Raw genomic sequence first — 13,606 nt, forward strand, 5'->3', positions numbered from 1 at the left:
AATGGGTGGGTAGGGAAGTGGGGGGCGCTATGGGGGACTTTTGGGATAGCATTGGAAATGTAATTGAGGAAAATATGTAATAAAAATATTAAAAAAACCAAATAAAATAAAATAAAATAAAAAAAAAAAGAAAGAAACCAGGACAAGAGCTCAAACTGAGCAGAAACCTGGAGGCAGAGCCCATGGAGGATGCTGTTTTCTGGCTTGCTTCCCATGGCTTGCTCAGCCTGCTTTCTTACAGAACCCAAGCTTATCATCCTAGGGATGGTACCACCCACAAGTCCTCCCCTATCAATCACTAATTAAGAAAATGCCCTACACCCGGATCTTATGTAGTCATTTTTTCAATTGAGGTTCTATCTTTTCAGATAACTCTAGCATCTGTCAAGTTGATAAAAAACCAACCAGGGCAACTTATTTCTCATTTGTATTATTTATTTCATGCATTTCCCCAGTAGAACAGTCTTCATGAAGCCAAGGTTATTGTACTGAAGTTTTTCAGGCACTAGAGTGGTTCTGTCATGTAGCAGGCACTCACGAATATTTATAAATGAATAAATAAATGAAGAATAAATGGGAAAAATGAGCAGAACATGGAATTTTTAGTGCTTTAAGATTAATCCTGTGCACTTGAGAATTGTACTAGTACACACACACAACCACACACACACACAACCACACATGTGGAAGTAGAAGTGATGGATTTCAGAGAGACATGGGCGAAGTTTTAAGAGGAGGAGTGTGGGTAGGAAATGATGTAAATACAATACTCATGGATAGAATCCTCAGATTATAAAGTAACTTTTTAAAAAGCAAATCTTAAGTTTAAGTTAGGTAGGAAGAACCAGAGGAACGTAAGGTCATGGAACTCCAAGACAAATTTGTCTTCCTTTTAAATGAACCTATTTTCATCTGATATAATCTACAGTTCGCATAGTTCACTGTAGGGCACACCTGGCTGTTGGTATTCTTCCTCTGCAAGATAATGTTCCTGGCATAGGTCATTACTGTTCATTCAGAAAACACATTTTGCTCATAGTTGTACACCATGAGTAGGTGGTAAGACACTATTAGTGAAGATATAATCAGTTGTAGGGCATAGAGAAACTAATCATGAACTAAGAGACTCTCTCCCTGCTGGCTAGCTTCTCATTGCCAGATGGTGCTATGTAAGTTGCATAGGGGAGAAAAGAAAACACTAATTTTACCTAGAACTGAATTATGTATACTGTCATAATGATCTGTCATACAAGATGTCCTCACTGGTTCATCTATAGGTGAAATGAGTGTTCACCCAACTAGAAATAGCATGAAGGCAACTTTGTGAGCACTGGTACTCTCTTGGACCACTTGTATAGAGATCCAGAAAGGCTTATCTGCCTGTCAATGAATCCAGACATTCAAAACCTGGAAACGACCAGTCCATTTGCTATAGTGTCAAGACTATTCATGGGTAACCAATGGCTCTCTTTGATGTCTGCTTCACAGGAGGAAATTCATGCCTGGTGCAACTTTGGCTAGGAAAGCTATAGGGTCTAGAAGAAAACCTACTGATGTTGTTTTACTAAATGGCCATATTGCCAAACTACCTTCTAAATATTTATTTTTAGCCATAGATTTGTGCTGCTCCCAACCTTGGTTGGCGAAGCTTCTTATTGTACTGGATAGTGCTTAATATAAGGACTTAACACTATTCAAAATATTGAAAATAACCAATGGTGAGTGTTTAGCTGTGGGTGACACCTCTACATCAACCCCCACCTCTCCCCAATCCCAGGCTCAGGGGACATTGTAGAAGAGGGGGCAGGAATAATATAAAGGACAAATGAAGGGGAGGGGTGTTATAAAAGGCTGTTCTCTACATGACATAGTTATCACACATAGGAACTCTCAACGGCAGTGGTTTCTCATTCAAGACCTCCATAACAATTGAGATTGTTAACTACTACATCTTGGAGGTGGGAGGAGATCCTGCTGGCCCTCCCTTAGGTGAGGGAGTAATGGTGGCTGATGGCTGCTGAAGGGAGAAAGAGTCATTTTCCTTTGGGGAAGGGCATTGATAGGTTGCCTGTGCCCAAGTGTATGACACAAACACAGGCACAGCACTAATTGGACTTAGTGAATCACTTTTAAAGGTGCAAGCCAAGAATGAATCCTCATGTAAACTCTGTACCAAGCCATGTGTCAAAACAGTTTCATCAATTGCACACATGTTCTACTGTTTTGGCAGATGGAGGCAGGGCAGGTGGTTGTCTCTGTGTGGGGGTAGGGTGTATAGACACTTTTGGGACCATGAAAGGCATCCTATTTTCTGAACGAGCTGGGTTTAAACCCTGGAGACCCAGCAGATTAATCTGCAAGGGAAGGAAGGCCATGCTCCCAGACACTAGGCTCCTGACACGAGGCCCCAGCTCCATAATTCTGTGGCCATCAGTGACATGGGCTGTCTGAACTCCACCCCCACAGTTACCTGGCAACAGCAAGGTAGCCCAGCCCACTATAAAAGAAGCTGCTTGCCCTTTCCTCACTCTCTTGCTCTCTTACTCTTTTGCTTCTCTCTTGCCCTTTTGCTCCCCCTCTCCCCATTCCCTTCCTTTCTCTCTCCATGTGGCCATGGCCGGCCTCTACTTCTCTACACTTCTCCCTCTCTCTGCATTTCTACAATAAATGCCTTAAAACCATGGGCTAGCTCTTCTCATGGGTACCCTCCATGCTGGAGCAATGGAGCAGGTTTCCCTCTAGAAAGCCAAGCATCCAACCTCCTGCCAGGAGACCTCCGTGCACTCCTGCCACAGGCACCAGCCAAACCAGCCTGCCTGCCAAGCAAGCCGCCTGAGCTAGCCAAACTCATCCCTCCCCACAATAACCTGCCCCCAGAGCTCTCCTCCTACCCTTTTCTCTTCAGCCCCTGGGCCAGAGTCTGCCCAAGGGTCCCCACTTTGTTCTCAGGTCTTCTGCGACTTACAGCAGAGTCTGGAATGTCCAAGAGTGAGAACCTGAAGTGCCTGGCCTCCGTGTAGCCCAGGGACCCCCCACAACTGGTTCTTCTGTGGTGCTCAGCAGGGTCTGTGGTGCCCGAGAGTCAGAGCCCAACTCCGGCAGTTCCGCAGGGACCCCAGACTATATCCTTTCCTCACCCCCGGAGCAGGATCCCGTGGCTTCTTACAGTCCAATGTCCACCTGGTGGTTCTGTGGGGTCCACAGTGCAGTCAGACTTCCCTCGTCCAGCCTTGCCCAGTGACCCTAGCCCTGAGCAGACACAGAACCCCATTTTTTTGTCCCACAGACACTATGCATATTTCTTTCTTTTATTAAAAGTTTATTTTAATTTTTGAAACAGGGCCTCTTTATGTAGTCTTTGCTGTCCCAGACCTTGCTGTGTCAATGAGGCTAGCCTTGAACTCACAGGGATCCTCTTGCCTTTGCTTCCTAAATAGTGAGATTAAAGTCATGTACCGCCATGACTGTGGAAACTCTGCACTTTTTACTTAATTTTGCTAGGAATCTCAGGATACTTAAACAACATGATATTTATTACTTTTAAAAAAGCAGCAGCCATCTTAAAATTTACATGACTAAAACCAAACTTTAATTCCTATCTCTTCGTGTTCTCTCTTTCTGAGCTGTCTTGGTAAAGATGCTTTTATTCTTTGGGTGACCAGGCCTAGCCTCCCTGTCCTCCATCCTCAGGTCACACCCCACCCGTCACTGCTGACAGCTTTGCTTTGCAATATACAAGGTGGGAACACCTCTTGTCACCTGCAGCTCAGCTGCCCTGGTCCACATTTCCCGAATGAAACATCCCTCTGTCTCAGAGTTTGAGTTTGCTGTCTCCCCCACCTTTCCTCTTCAGGCCACCATATGGTGTCACATGTTGCAGAGCCTTCCTCAGCCCCTTGGGTTGACAGCAGTCCCACTTCATGCACATCTGTATCTCCTGTCTATGCTCTGTTTTATAGCACCTACCATGACTGTGTATTGTTATATATTTTCTTTCTTAAAAAATTTATTGCTTACCTTCATCACAGTTGTCTGTGATTTATATCTTCTTGAGACCAGCAGTACCTGGTACCCACTAGAATCTCTATTTGTGAATGAACATGACTTTTTTTTTTCCAAGAGAAAAGAAAAAAGTATCTGTCAGTCATCACTAAGCATTTTACAGTTTGAAAGAGCAGGATACCCTAGGCCTCTCTGTCAGAGTCTCCCTGTCTAGTCCAGTACCACGTCTTATGTATAAAAATGCTAAAGAGATAGACGACAAGGTTCTTGGACCTCAAGGCCTTGAGAATCTTGTTAGGGACACAGTCACCTACTGTAAGATGTTATTTCCTAGATTAGCATTTTATTAATATTTGAATGCATGTGATCTTATGTGAAACATATTTTAACTTAAGTTTTATAGACAAGAAACAGGACCACACCCTTGGAGGTGTGGTTTAAAGTAGGCTAGGCTAGAACCCATGACATCTTTGCTGGGTAGTTTTTATCCACTTGACATAGATATATACATATCTGGGAAGAGGGACTCTTAGTTGAGAAAATGCCTCCATAAAAGTATCCTGAAGGCATGTCTATGGGGTACTGCCTTGATTAATGACTGATGTGGGAAGGCCTAGCTCCCTGCAGGAAGTGCTACCCCTGGGCAGGTGGTGCTGGAAATCTAGGAAGGCAGGTTGGGCAAGTCACAGGGGAAAGCTGGTAAACAGCCCTCCTCCACAGCTTCCTGTCCCATGTTCCTGCCCTGACTTTCTTCAGTGTAATCTGAGAATTGTAAGCTGAAACAATCCCTTTCCTCGCCAAGTTCTTGTTGGTCATGGTGTTTTATCACAGCAATAGAACCCCTAATAAGGTCTAACATGGGAACCCTCCCTGTGAGAAAACAAAAAACAGATGAGAAAAGACAGACCCTAGTCTTGCCATGTGAAGAGTCACCCCTAGAAGAGGACAATGAGTGTTTTTCTAAGGGGAAAGATCCATTCTTTCAGAGTTCCTGAAGACTCCAGGTTTACCTTAATGCCAACATGATATGCTAATGCCTGTGAGACTCTTTGTGTAAACAATTTACCTGAAAAAAAATTATTTCTAGAATATAAAAGTTTGTTGAACTTTTGTATAAGATTAAGGAATTTTTTAATTTTTTAAAATTTTTCTTCTTGCCCGTGCTAAAAGTACAAAAGAGTGGCCCAGGGACTTGCAAAGCATGTCTGTGCTCAATTCAGGCAGGTCTGCTGACAGGTGCTCAGAACCTTGTCAGACTGACCTGCTGGTATAAACACTCGAGTTTCTGAAAGTAAGCTCTCTTAGAACACCCACACTTCTGGCTGCCTGGGGTTTTGGGGAGAACATGTATCCTCCATCATTTGAAATCTGGTGTCTGTGGAGCTAAGTCACCCATGTTCCTCTGCTACCAAACTTTCTCTCTGTCCCATCAACCCCGGGTAACAGTACTTCAACTGCAGCAGAGACCAAGAGACAGCTTTTGTCTTCTTGTTCTGTTTAAATGAGATTTGATGACAACCAGAGATTGTTTGCTTCTCTATAGGGCTGTCACACAGTGGAAGTTGGTGGAAACAGAGGCTACCGTCCAGAAATTTAACCCGAGGCATTAGACTGGAATGCTCTGTTCTGCAGGGGACTCTCAGGGGCTCAGGACCACTTCTGTCTTTTATAGCAGGCAGTCCCAAAACAATGAGAGTGGATGACCAACACAAATCTGAGTGCAAGCTCCTTTGAAAAAAGGATACAGACACAGACGCCATGTGAGCACACTGCCACACGATGCCTAATGAAAGACCCTGCCTTTAGAAGACTATATCTAAGACACTGAGATGCGCAGGAAACCATGTCTGCTCACCTCTTTTAATAAGGGTTATCTTAAGGGCAAGGTGTGTGAAATACATTTTTGCACATTCTTATCTACCTTATAAGCTTACTTGTACCTTTAATTATTTGTTAGGAAGGACCCTTCAAATCTACCAGAAGCATGTCTAGGGTGAACACTATATCAAATGGACTGGTGGTTTCCAGGTTTTGAATGTCTGGTTTCATTGACAGGCAGATGAGCCTTTCTAGACCTTCTCACAAGTGGCCTAAGAGAATACCAATGCTCACAAAGTTGCCTTCCTGCTATTTCTACTTGGGTGAGCACTCATCTCACTTGTAAAGGAAGCTCATGCCCCAAGGTAAGCCAGAATTTGCAAGGCAGATTATGAAATGACTTACTAGTTCAAAGAAAACCCAATTTTACTTTCAAGAGGAAGCTTTTGAAAATGTAGCTAACAGGTAATGACAGTAACTAGTGTCCTCTACTGGTACTTGTAGTCTGGCAAGTGTGGATGTAAAATGTGTAATGTCCTAACCATTGATCTGTGGTCATAGACCTGTCTGAACCTTAAGCCTACTCTTGCTTTGGGACACAATGCACAAGGCATTGGATGTGACCTCATGGAAGCAATGTGTAGAGAGTCCTTTTCTGAAGATTCCAGACTTTTCCCTAGTCATGGTGTGTGGAAGTCTCATAGGCTTGAATCCATACATGTGTTGGCTGGAAAAGTCATAGACTCAGTCATGGCTATGTGAGCATCCTTTAGTTGAAATCCTCTCCTTGGAGAAATGGTCCAGAGAGTAACATAACCTGAGAGAAACCCCAGAGAGAGCCCCAAGAAAACCATTTCTAGAAACTGGAATTAGTGTTCCCTGATCAGAGTCTCAGAAAAAGGGCCAATGTGGCATCATTAAGAAAATGAGGCTGTTCTTGATGCTCAAAGTCTGCTCAAAGTTCTCGATGGAGAAATTATCTTAATCCTGAAGTTTGGCTAGTCTATTAAAATAATAGCAAAGATCTCCACACAGAACCAGTAAATGAATGCACATTATTATCACTGATGGACCATTTGCCACTAGGCAAGCCAGGTACCTTGAAGGAAAAAAGGCTATCAGTGAGCCTTCTAATTGTGTGTTTCAACGTGAACCTGAAGCATCACCCTAGGCTCTGTGATGAAAGCCCAGCATGCCCTAAGGCTTTCCTGCACACTATCTTCACGGTGCAGGCTGAGCATGCTCAAAGTGCTCTAGACCAGGATTCTAATCTCTTAGACTCAACGGGCTTCATGACCTTGAGCTCAGAATGTTCAAAAAAAAAAAAAAGTGCTTGTCATCTATCCTTTAACAATGACCTCAAACTAAGCATGCCTAGGAATGTGCCAGACCTAAAGTGCTTTCATATATGAGCAGGGACAGCGACCTATTCCCATAGTTCCTCCCATTGTCTGTTTTCCTCCTTCAGTGAGTACATCTCTCTTCACCTCTTTCTCTCCCAGGGATTTTAGCTTTGGCTTTGCATTCACCAAGATGTAAACCATTATGCAACCATATTACTGAGTGGGACATGGACTATCCATCCATGTTAAGTTAGGAGGTTTTATTTGTAATTAAGCACACAAATGTTTCTTGATTTTTTTACAGCAGATTTTTATATTACTTTAAGGAAAAATCAGCTCATGTGGACTGGTTGGAGGAAGGACTGTCTTCTTGCAAAAATAAGCTTTTTGCAAGTCCGGCTTGCTTGTGCTATACAGATGGGGTGCATTTCCCCCCAGTTAAGAAACACTTCAAGTAAACCAAAGGAATGCTGGTGGGTTCTTACAGGCTCACATTTTTTTTTTTTTTGCAGAACTCCAGAGATGGAGCAGAGTTTTAAAGATTTACTTAAAATTATCTGTGTATATGCTTTTGGCCTCTAATTATTTTGCTCACATTAATGAATAATAATGATTCAAACTTTAAAAAATTCTTTGGCAGATGAATCCAATTTTCTGGTCTTATATGTAAATATAATCAAATGGTGACCTGAGGCCAAGTTTACTTATAGGTACATGATTTCCAGTGACTGGTAACTTGGCCAATCCAATAACAAGAATGCCATGACTAAAAAATGGGTCAACCTCAGTAAGACCTGGAGAGGTGACAAGTGTCTTTTCCAGAGATGATGTTAGATTTGTACACAGCCACTCTCCCATTATTGCGGATCCCCAGGGTGACTGAGGTCAGGGTTAAAATGCTCTTTGTGACCTTAAATCATACTGATTTCAGCAGTTTTGTGACCAGTAAGACTTCTATTCTCTTATCAGCATCTATTATTGAGGTATCAGGTTGAAGTACATGACATTGATGTTTTTTTGTAGATCAAAACAGTTGAACATTTTGCATTTTCTGTTTTCCTCATATGAACCAACCTAAAATGCCCAGAGAGTTTCCTTAAGGGGTTGCTTCAGCTTGTTTTTACAGTGTGGGCTTTGTGTAGCACTTCAGAGAGTTTACTGTTTGTAGTTGCTTCCTACTGTTTGTCTCTTTAATTAAATGTTGCAGAAAGTTTTCGTTTGTTGTTTGCTTCTTTTCTTCTTTGTCTCTTGATTATTTTGCATAATTTATTCAGAAAGGGCAAATGTTTCCTTCAGGCTAACAACACACTTGACATTAACATAGTTTCTCAGCCTGAATCTTCAGTACGTTTCTAAGGAAAGAGATGTAATACACTTGTGCTGATGAGAGTATGAAACAGTGAACGCATGTCCATTAGAGACTAGGTGGTGTCTTCTGAATAGCTCACATGGTGTTTGAAATATCCGCAGTGTCCTAGCCAAAATATTTTGTTGGTAGATGTATTTCCAGGCAGTCATATAAATAGTTTATCCCTTACACATGTCCCAGTACAGGAATTTCCCAGAAAATTACTACAATATAAATGAACTCCAAAATGTCAACTTAAAAAATATACACTAAGTTCCAGGTTATCCCTGGCCAGAAATATCACCATTAAAAGTAAATAAACTTTTTCCCCCTTTTCCTCAGATACTGGATTCATTCACCATTTGGAAAAGAAATCCCAAGTCAGTTAGTTTTGTCTAAAGCCAATTTTAACTCCTCCACCAATTCTTTGTAACTGGGCCTTGAAGTAGTTCTGTAGGTTGTAACATGATTGATACTCATTATATAGTAAACATATTGTATTTTAAGCGAAGTTTCACACACACACACACACACACAGACAGATTGTTCTAGTAAGTAAAATATGTTTAACATATGTTTAAACATTCTCTTTAAAACACATTCCCTTCTTGGCGCTCTGAAATTCACTTATCCTTTACATTAACTTCTTGAACCCATGTTCATGGATTATTAGCAAAATCACAATTATAAAGAGGCCACCCAGATTGCACTTCACTAATCTAAGCATCCCTACAGCCTAGGATTCTTTACTATATAGAAAATATTTGAATGCACACAATACCACTTTCATTTTTACCATTAGAAACGAAATTTAGGAAGCCAATCAGACTACTACAGACATTGAAAGTGTCTGCCCCTGCACAGACATGGCAGCTAACTGCATTTGTTATACATAGACCTCCTCTTCTTTGGCTTAGTAGAACATATTCTATCTTCCTATCAGAAGGGAGAAAAAGGATGGAAAGTAGAGTATGAGTAAGCGCACCCCCAGGGGTCCCCTACTTTCTGCTGCTCCTTTCTGGGGCTGAACTGCCTTCCTTTTTACTTTTGTGAGAAGATGGCATGTTGAGATCTCAAGGGAAGGTCTCTGTTGTCTGAGGATTGTCGAGAAAAGCTCTGAGAGCCACACAGTGCCTTCAAGCCAGTTCAGTCTATGATCAGCCCTGGCACTCTGGTGGTGTTGTAGCTGTGCCTCAAACATTCCCAGAGCCAGGGTTAAAGACACAAAATGTAGGAGAGTGCCAGGGGATTCATTGATTGACATAAATTACATTTAAGAGATTAAATTAATGCAAAATATCTGTGATGACCAAAATGTCAAAATTATAATTAGAGAAAGCTTCAATATACTCAGAGATGATTTCTTTGGACCAAGGATCCCGTGGCAAGACTATGACTGATCCTGTCATGACTTCAATTTGGCTGTGTCTTTTGCACCATTTTAAACCATGTTCCTGTGGCAGGTCTAGCCCCTAACTGTCATTACTTTGTCCTTTGTTGTCTCAGTGTCTCCCATTCTGGCTGGCTTTTTATCTGTGCCACCTTCTGACATGGCTTACTATATTCCTCTTGTCATCTAATCTCTGGGAAATCAGAGACTGTGTTTGGCACTCAGATCTTGAGCCCCATAGGAGCCAGAGCAAGACACATAGCACTTACCTTCAATGGTGCACTGGTCTGGGTTTGGGACCTTTTTTGCGATTTCCAAGGCATACGCCTTCACTTTGCTGAGGTTTTCCCTTAAATGCAAGTAGAGCTTATCTTGGTATTCAACAGGACATGAGGCTGCCTCTGGAATTTCTTCTTGGATGTTTTCTTTAAAAGTTTCGGGCATAGTCTCTGGTTCAATATGTATAATACTTGGGTGTGAAGCTGAGGAATTTCTCAGCGGTGATCCATGAGTGTCTGTCTTAAAGGGCAACTTGCCAATCCCATGGCTGAGTGGGTCTATTTGCGAAAGAGAGATGCTGGCGTGCATTCCTGCCTTTTCTTCGACTTCGTTATCTTCCACACTCACACCGTTTGTGAGCACAGTATTCAAAGCCAAACTTCTAGACCTGTAAGGAAAGGTTAGAAGAGTTTTTTTTTTTTTTTTTTTTTTTTTTTTTTTTTTTTTTTTTTTTAAAAAGCTCTAGTTTCCTGGCAAGGATAAGCAGTCACTCTAGGACAAAAATTTGCTTCCTCTAGACTGAGACACTGTTAATTGATGGAGTAAATCAAAGACCACCTAACTTCCCTATACTTTGCATAAATGCATAGCACTTTGAAAATAGAGGTCTGGAGTTGTAGTTCCCTGGCACAGGGCATGCCTGACATGCACAAGGCCCGGGGGTTTTATCTTCAGCCACACCAAGAAGAAAGAAAGGAGAGAATGCCTTCAAATGAAGAGTTAAATCACTTTCCTAGCAAAGTTGACTATAAAACAGTAGATATAGAAGTTTTTAAATTTTATTACTTTTATGTGATTATTCACTAAAAAAAGCATTATTACTTTTTAAGATTAAAGATTACTTTTTAAGATAAAGTGTGAGAGATGCAACTGACAGCCATTTTGAAAATTAGCATTATTTTAAAAAATGTTTTAAAAACAAAACCTTCTGCTTCTATCCCCCAAGTCAATGGTTCTCACTTTGTGGCTTGTGACACCTTTGGGGATTGAATGTCAGATATCCTGCAAATCAGATATTTACATTATGATTATTATTAATCATAACTATTGTTATTATAACAATGACTAAGTAACATTATGTTTAAGGATCACCACAACATGGGAAACTGTATTAAAGAATCCCAGTTCCGGGAAGGTTGAGAATCACTAATCGAAGTAAATAGTAAGGCTATTTGAATAATGAGAACTGTATGTAATATTTAATTCATTAAAGAATAGAACTTTGGGTAGCTATGGGATTAAAAAACAATCCATGAAAGACCCCAAAGCACCATTACCACAGAAACAATAGCAAATAAAACTTCATGCTTCAAAATGATGACTGAACAAAAGTTATACCTGCTAAATCTCATGCTTTTTCTTTCTTCCTTAGAGATGTGGTCTAAGCTGTATCTCCAGCCAGAGCCTGGGGTATTGCTCTCAGCATTTATTTTGTCTTCAAAGGCTTGGATTTTAACTTGGAGTTTTTCATGGTCTTCACTTTCAGGCTCCATAGACTTGAGTTCTCTCAGTTTCTCAGGAATGCTAACTTCAGTGCTGGTTTTTCTCCTAAAAAGAACAGAGGTGAGGGCATGAGCTTCTTGTCATCCATACCCTTTGGAGCAGAGGGACTTTATTACACCACCCTTCATCTGGAAATGAAAGTGTGTTGGATAATTTTCTCATCTGTTGTATAGCAACCTTTATTGACTCTTGTGAACACAGGCCTTTGATAATGCTTCTCTACGACTTGTTGTGCCAGAGGGTTAGAAACACTGGTGATCTTGCCAACTCTGAATTAGAAGGGTTTTCTGGGGGCTTGGAGAATAAAAGGAGTTTGTATTCACATTTATCACAATCCTTAAAAAAAAAACCTCATTAAAAGTGAGGCAAAAATCATGCCATGCATCTTGTTGAAGCTTTACATGTGCTGATATATCTGCTGATAGAAGTTGTTGATGTTTTTTCCAAACTTGTGGCTCTGTTAACTTTAGGCCAGTCACTGTAAATCTTTCTCTTTCAGAGTGAAGAATATTTTATCAATTTTAAGATATGGGAGAAAGGAGGTTTTTTTTTTTTTAAATAAATTATATTAGTAGTTCTTTCTATATATATTTAAAATTTATTTGTATTTTTATTTATGTGTTTATGTGTATGTCATGTGTGTGTGTGTGTGTGTTTGTGTGTGTGTGTGTGTGTGTGTGTGTGTGTGTGTGTGGTGAATGTGGAGGCCAAAAGAGGGAGTAAGACTCCTCACAATTAAAGATGCAAGTGGCTCTGAGCTGCCCAACTTGAGTGCTGGAAATCAAACTCAGGTCTGTAGGAAAAGCAGCTCGGGCCATTAACCCCTGAACCATTTCTCTAGATATATTTTATAAGACTTTATGAAGCACTTTGGGGGTCATTAAACTGTCTCTTATAAGGCAGAAGTAAATAATGCGGTATGATTTGAGGCCCCCTGAGAACCAAGTGTTCCCTAGGCAGATAAGAACTGCAGATAAACCATAGGAAAAAAAACGCAACTCCTTGACTGACACTCACTGAACTGGACAAAGATGACAGGAGGCAGAATATATTTCTACCTCTTGTCTGTAGTCTAATATTAAACTGATCTATAGTACTTTAATTTTTGAAAACTATCTCCTTATTTTGTTTGTATGTGCTTGCACCTGAGTGTATGTATTTGTACCACAGCAGGAGCCCACAGCTGTCAGAAGAGGGCATTGGAGCCTCTGGAACTAAAGTTATAGTCATGGTGAGGCACTGTATAGGTGCTGGGACTGAACCTGGGTCCTCTGCAAGAACAGTAAGTTCTCTTAACTGCTGAGCCATCTTTCCAGCTTGAGTTACTTTAATTGTTGCTTAACAATCATTATTGATTAACACCTGCTACTATCAATTCATATACTCACCAGGGTAAAGTCTTCACACTTCTGACATATAATATGTATCATTTTCTCATATGCACCGGTTCTCCACCACTAACTGAGTGTCCTGCAGTTCTGTACAATTGCAGCACGAACTATCTGGATTTGGCATCAGTTTGCACAGATTTTCATGCTTTGATGATCAGTTTAAGTATGGGATCCCTGGCCAATAATCCTGTGATAACTTGGGACCAGAATCAGAGGATTCTCGCATATACACTTCTTCTCCAAGATTCAAGAATCCACCAAAGGAGACATTAGGCTCAGGAGACTCTAAAAAGCTTAAAACTTTTAGTTACGAGTTATCCTCAGATGCCGTCTGACTCCAAGAGGGTCCTGTATCTCTAGGTTAGGGTGGCCAGTAAAATACAAAACATCAGGTCAAATAAGAATTTCAGATAAGAGCACCGGGGTAGCTAGGGCACAGGGTCAGCTGACACCCGCCAGCTGCCCATGACACCCGCCACAGGATCTTGGGACTTCTGGTGGGTGGAACACAGCTTCTGCTCCAATCCAATTG

The 13,606-nt window shown here is 41.2% G+C and overlaps 1 protein-coding gene across 4 annotated transcripts in view; it reads right to left on the reverse strand.

The window, feature by feature from the left end:
- The window catches only part of Veph1 (ventricular zone expressed PH domain containing 1), a 213,456-nt gene that overhangs the window by 84,655 nt on the left and 115,195 nt on the right, over positions 1-13,606 (reverse strand). For all 4 annotated transcript variants that reach the window (XM_021158192.2, XM_021158191.2, XM_029474775.1 and 1 more), the window contains exons 8-9: positions 11,519-11,728; positions 10,171-10,568 (exon numbers count right to left, since the gene is read on the reverse strand). In XM_021158192.2, the coding sequence (XP_021013851.2) occupies positions 10,171-10,568; positions 11,519-11,728 (608 nt within the window). The remainder of the gene's footprint in view (positions 1-10,170; positions 10,569-11,518; positions 11,729-13,606) is intronic.

The sequence above is a fragment of the Mus caroli genome, chromosome 3, assembly GCF_900094665.2.
Source record: "Mus caroli chromosome 3, CAROLI_EIJ_v1.1, whole genome shotgun sequence".
Classification (NCBI taxonomy): Eukaryota; Metazoa; Chordata; class Mammalia; order Rodentia; family Muridae; genus Mus; species Mus caroli.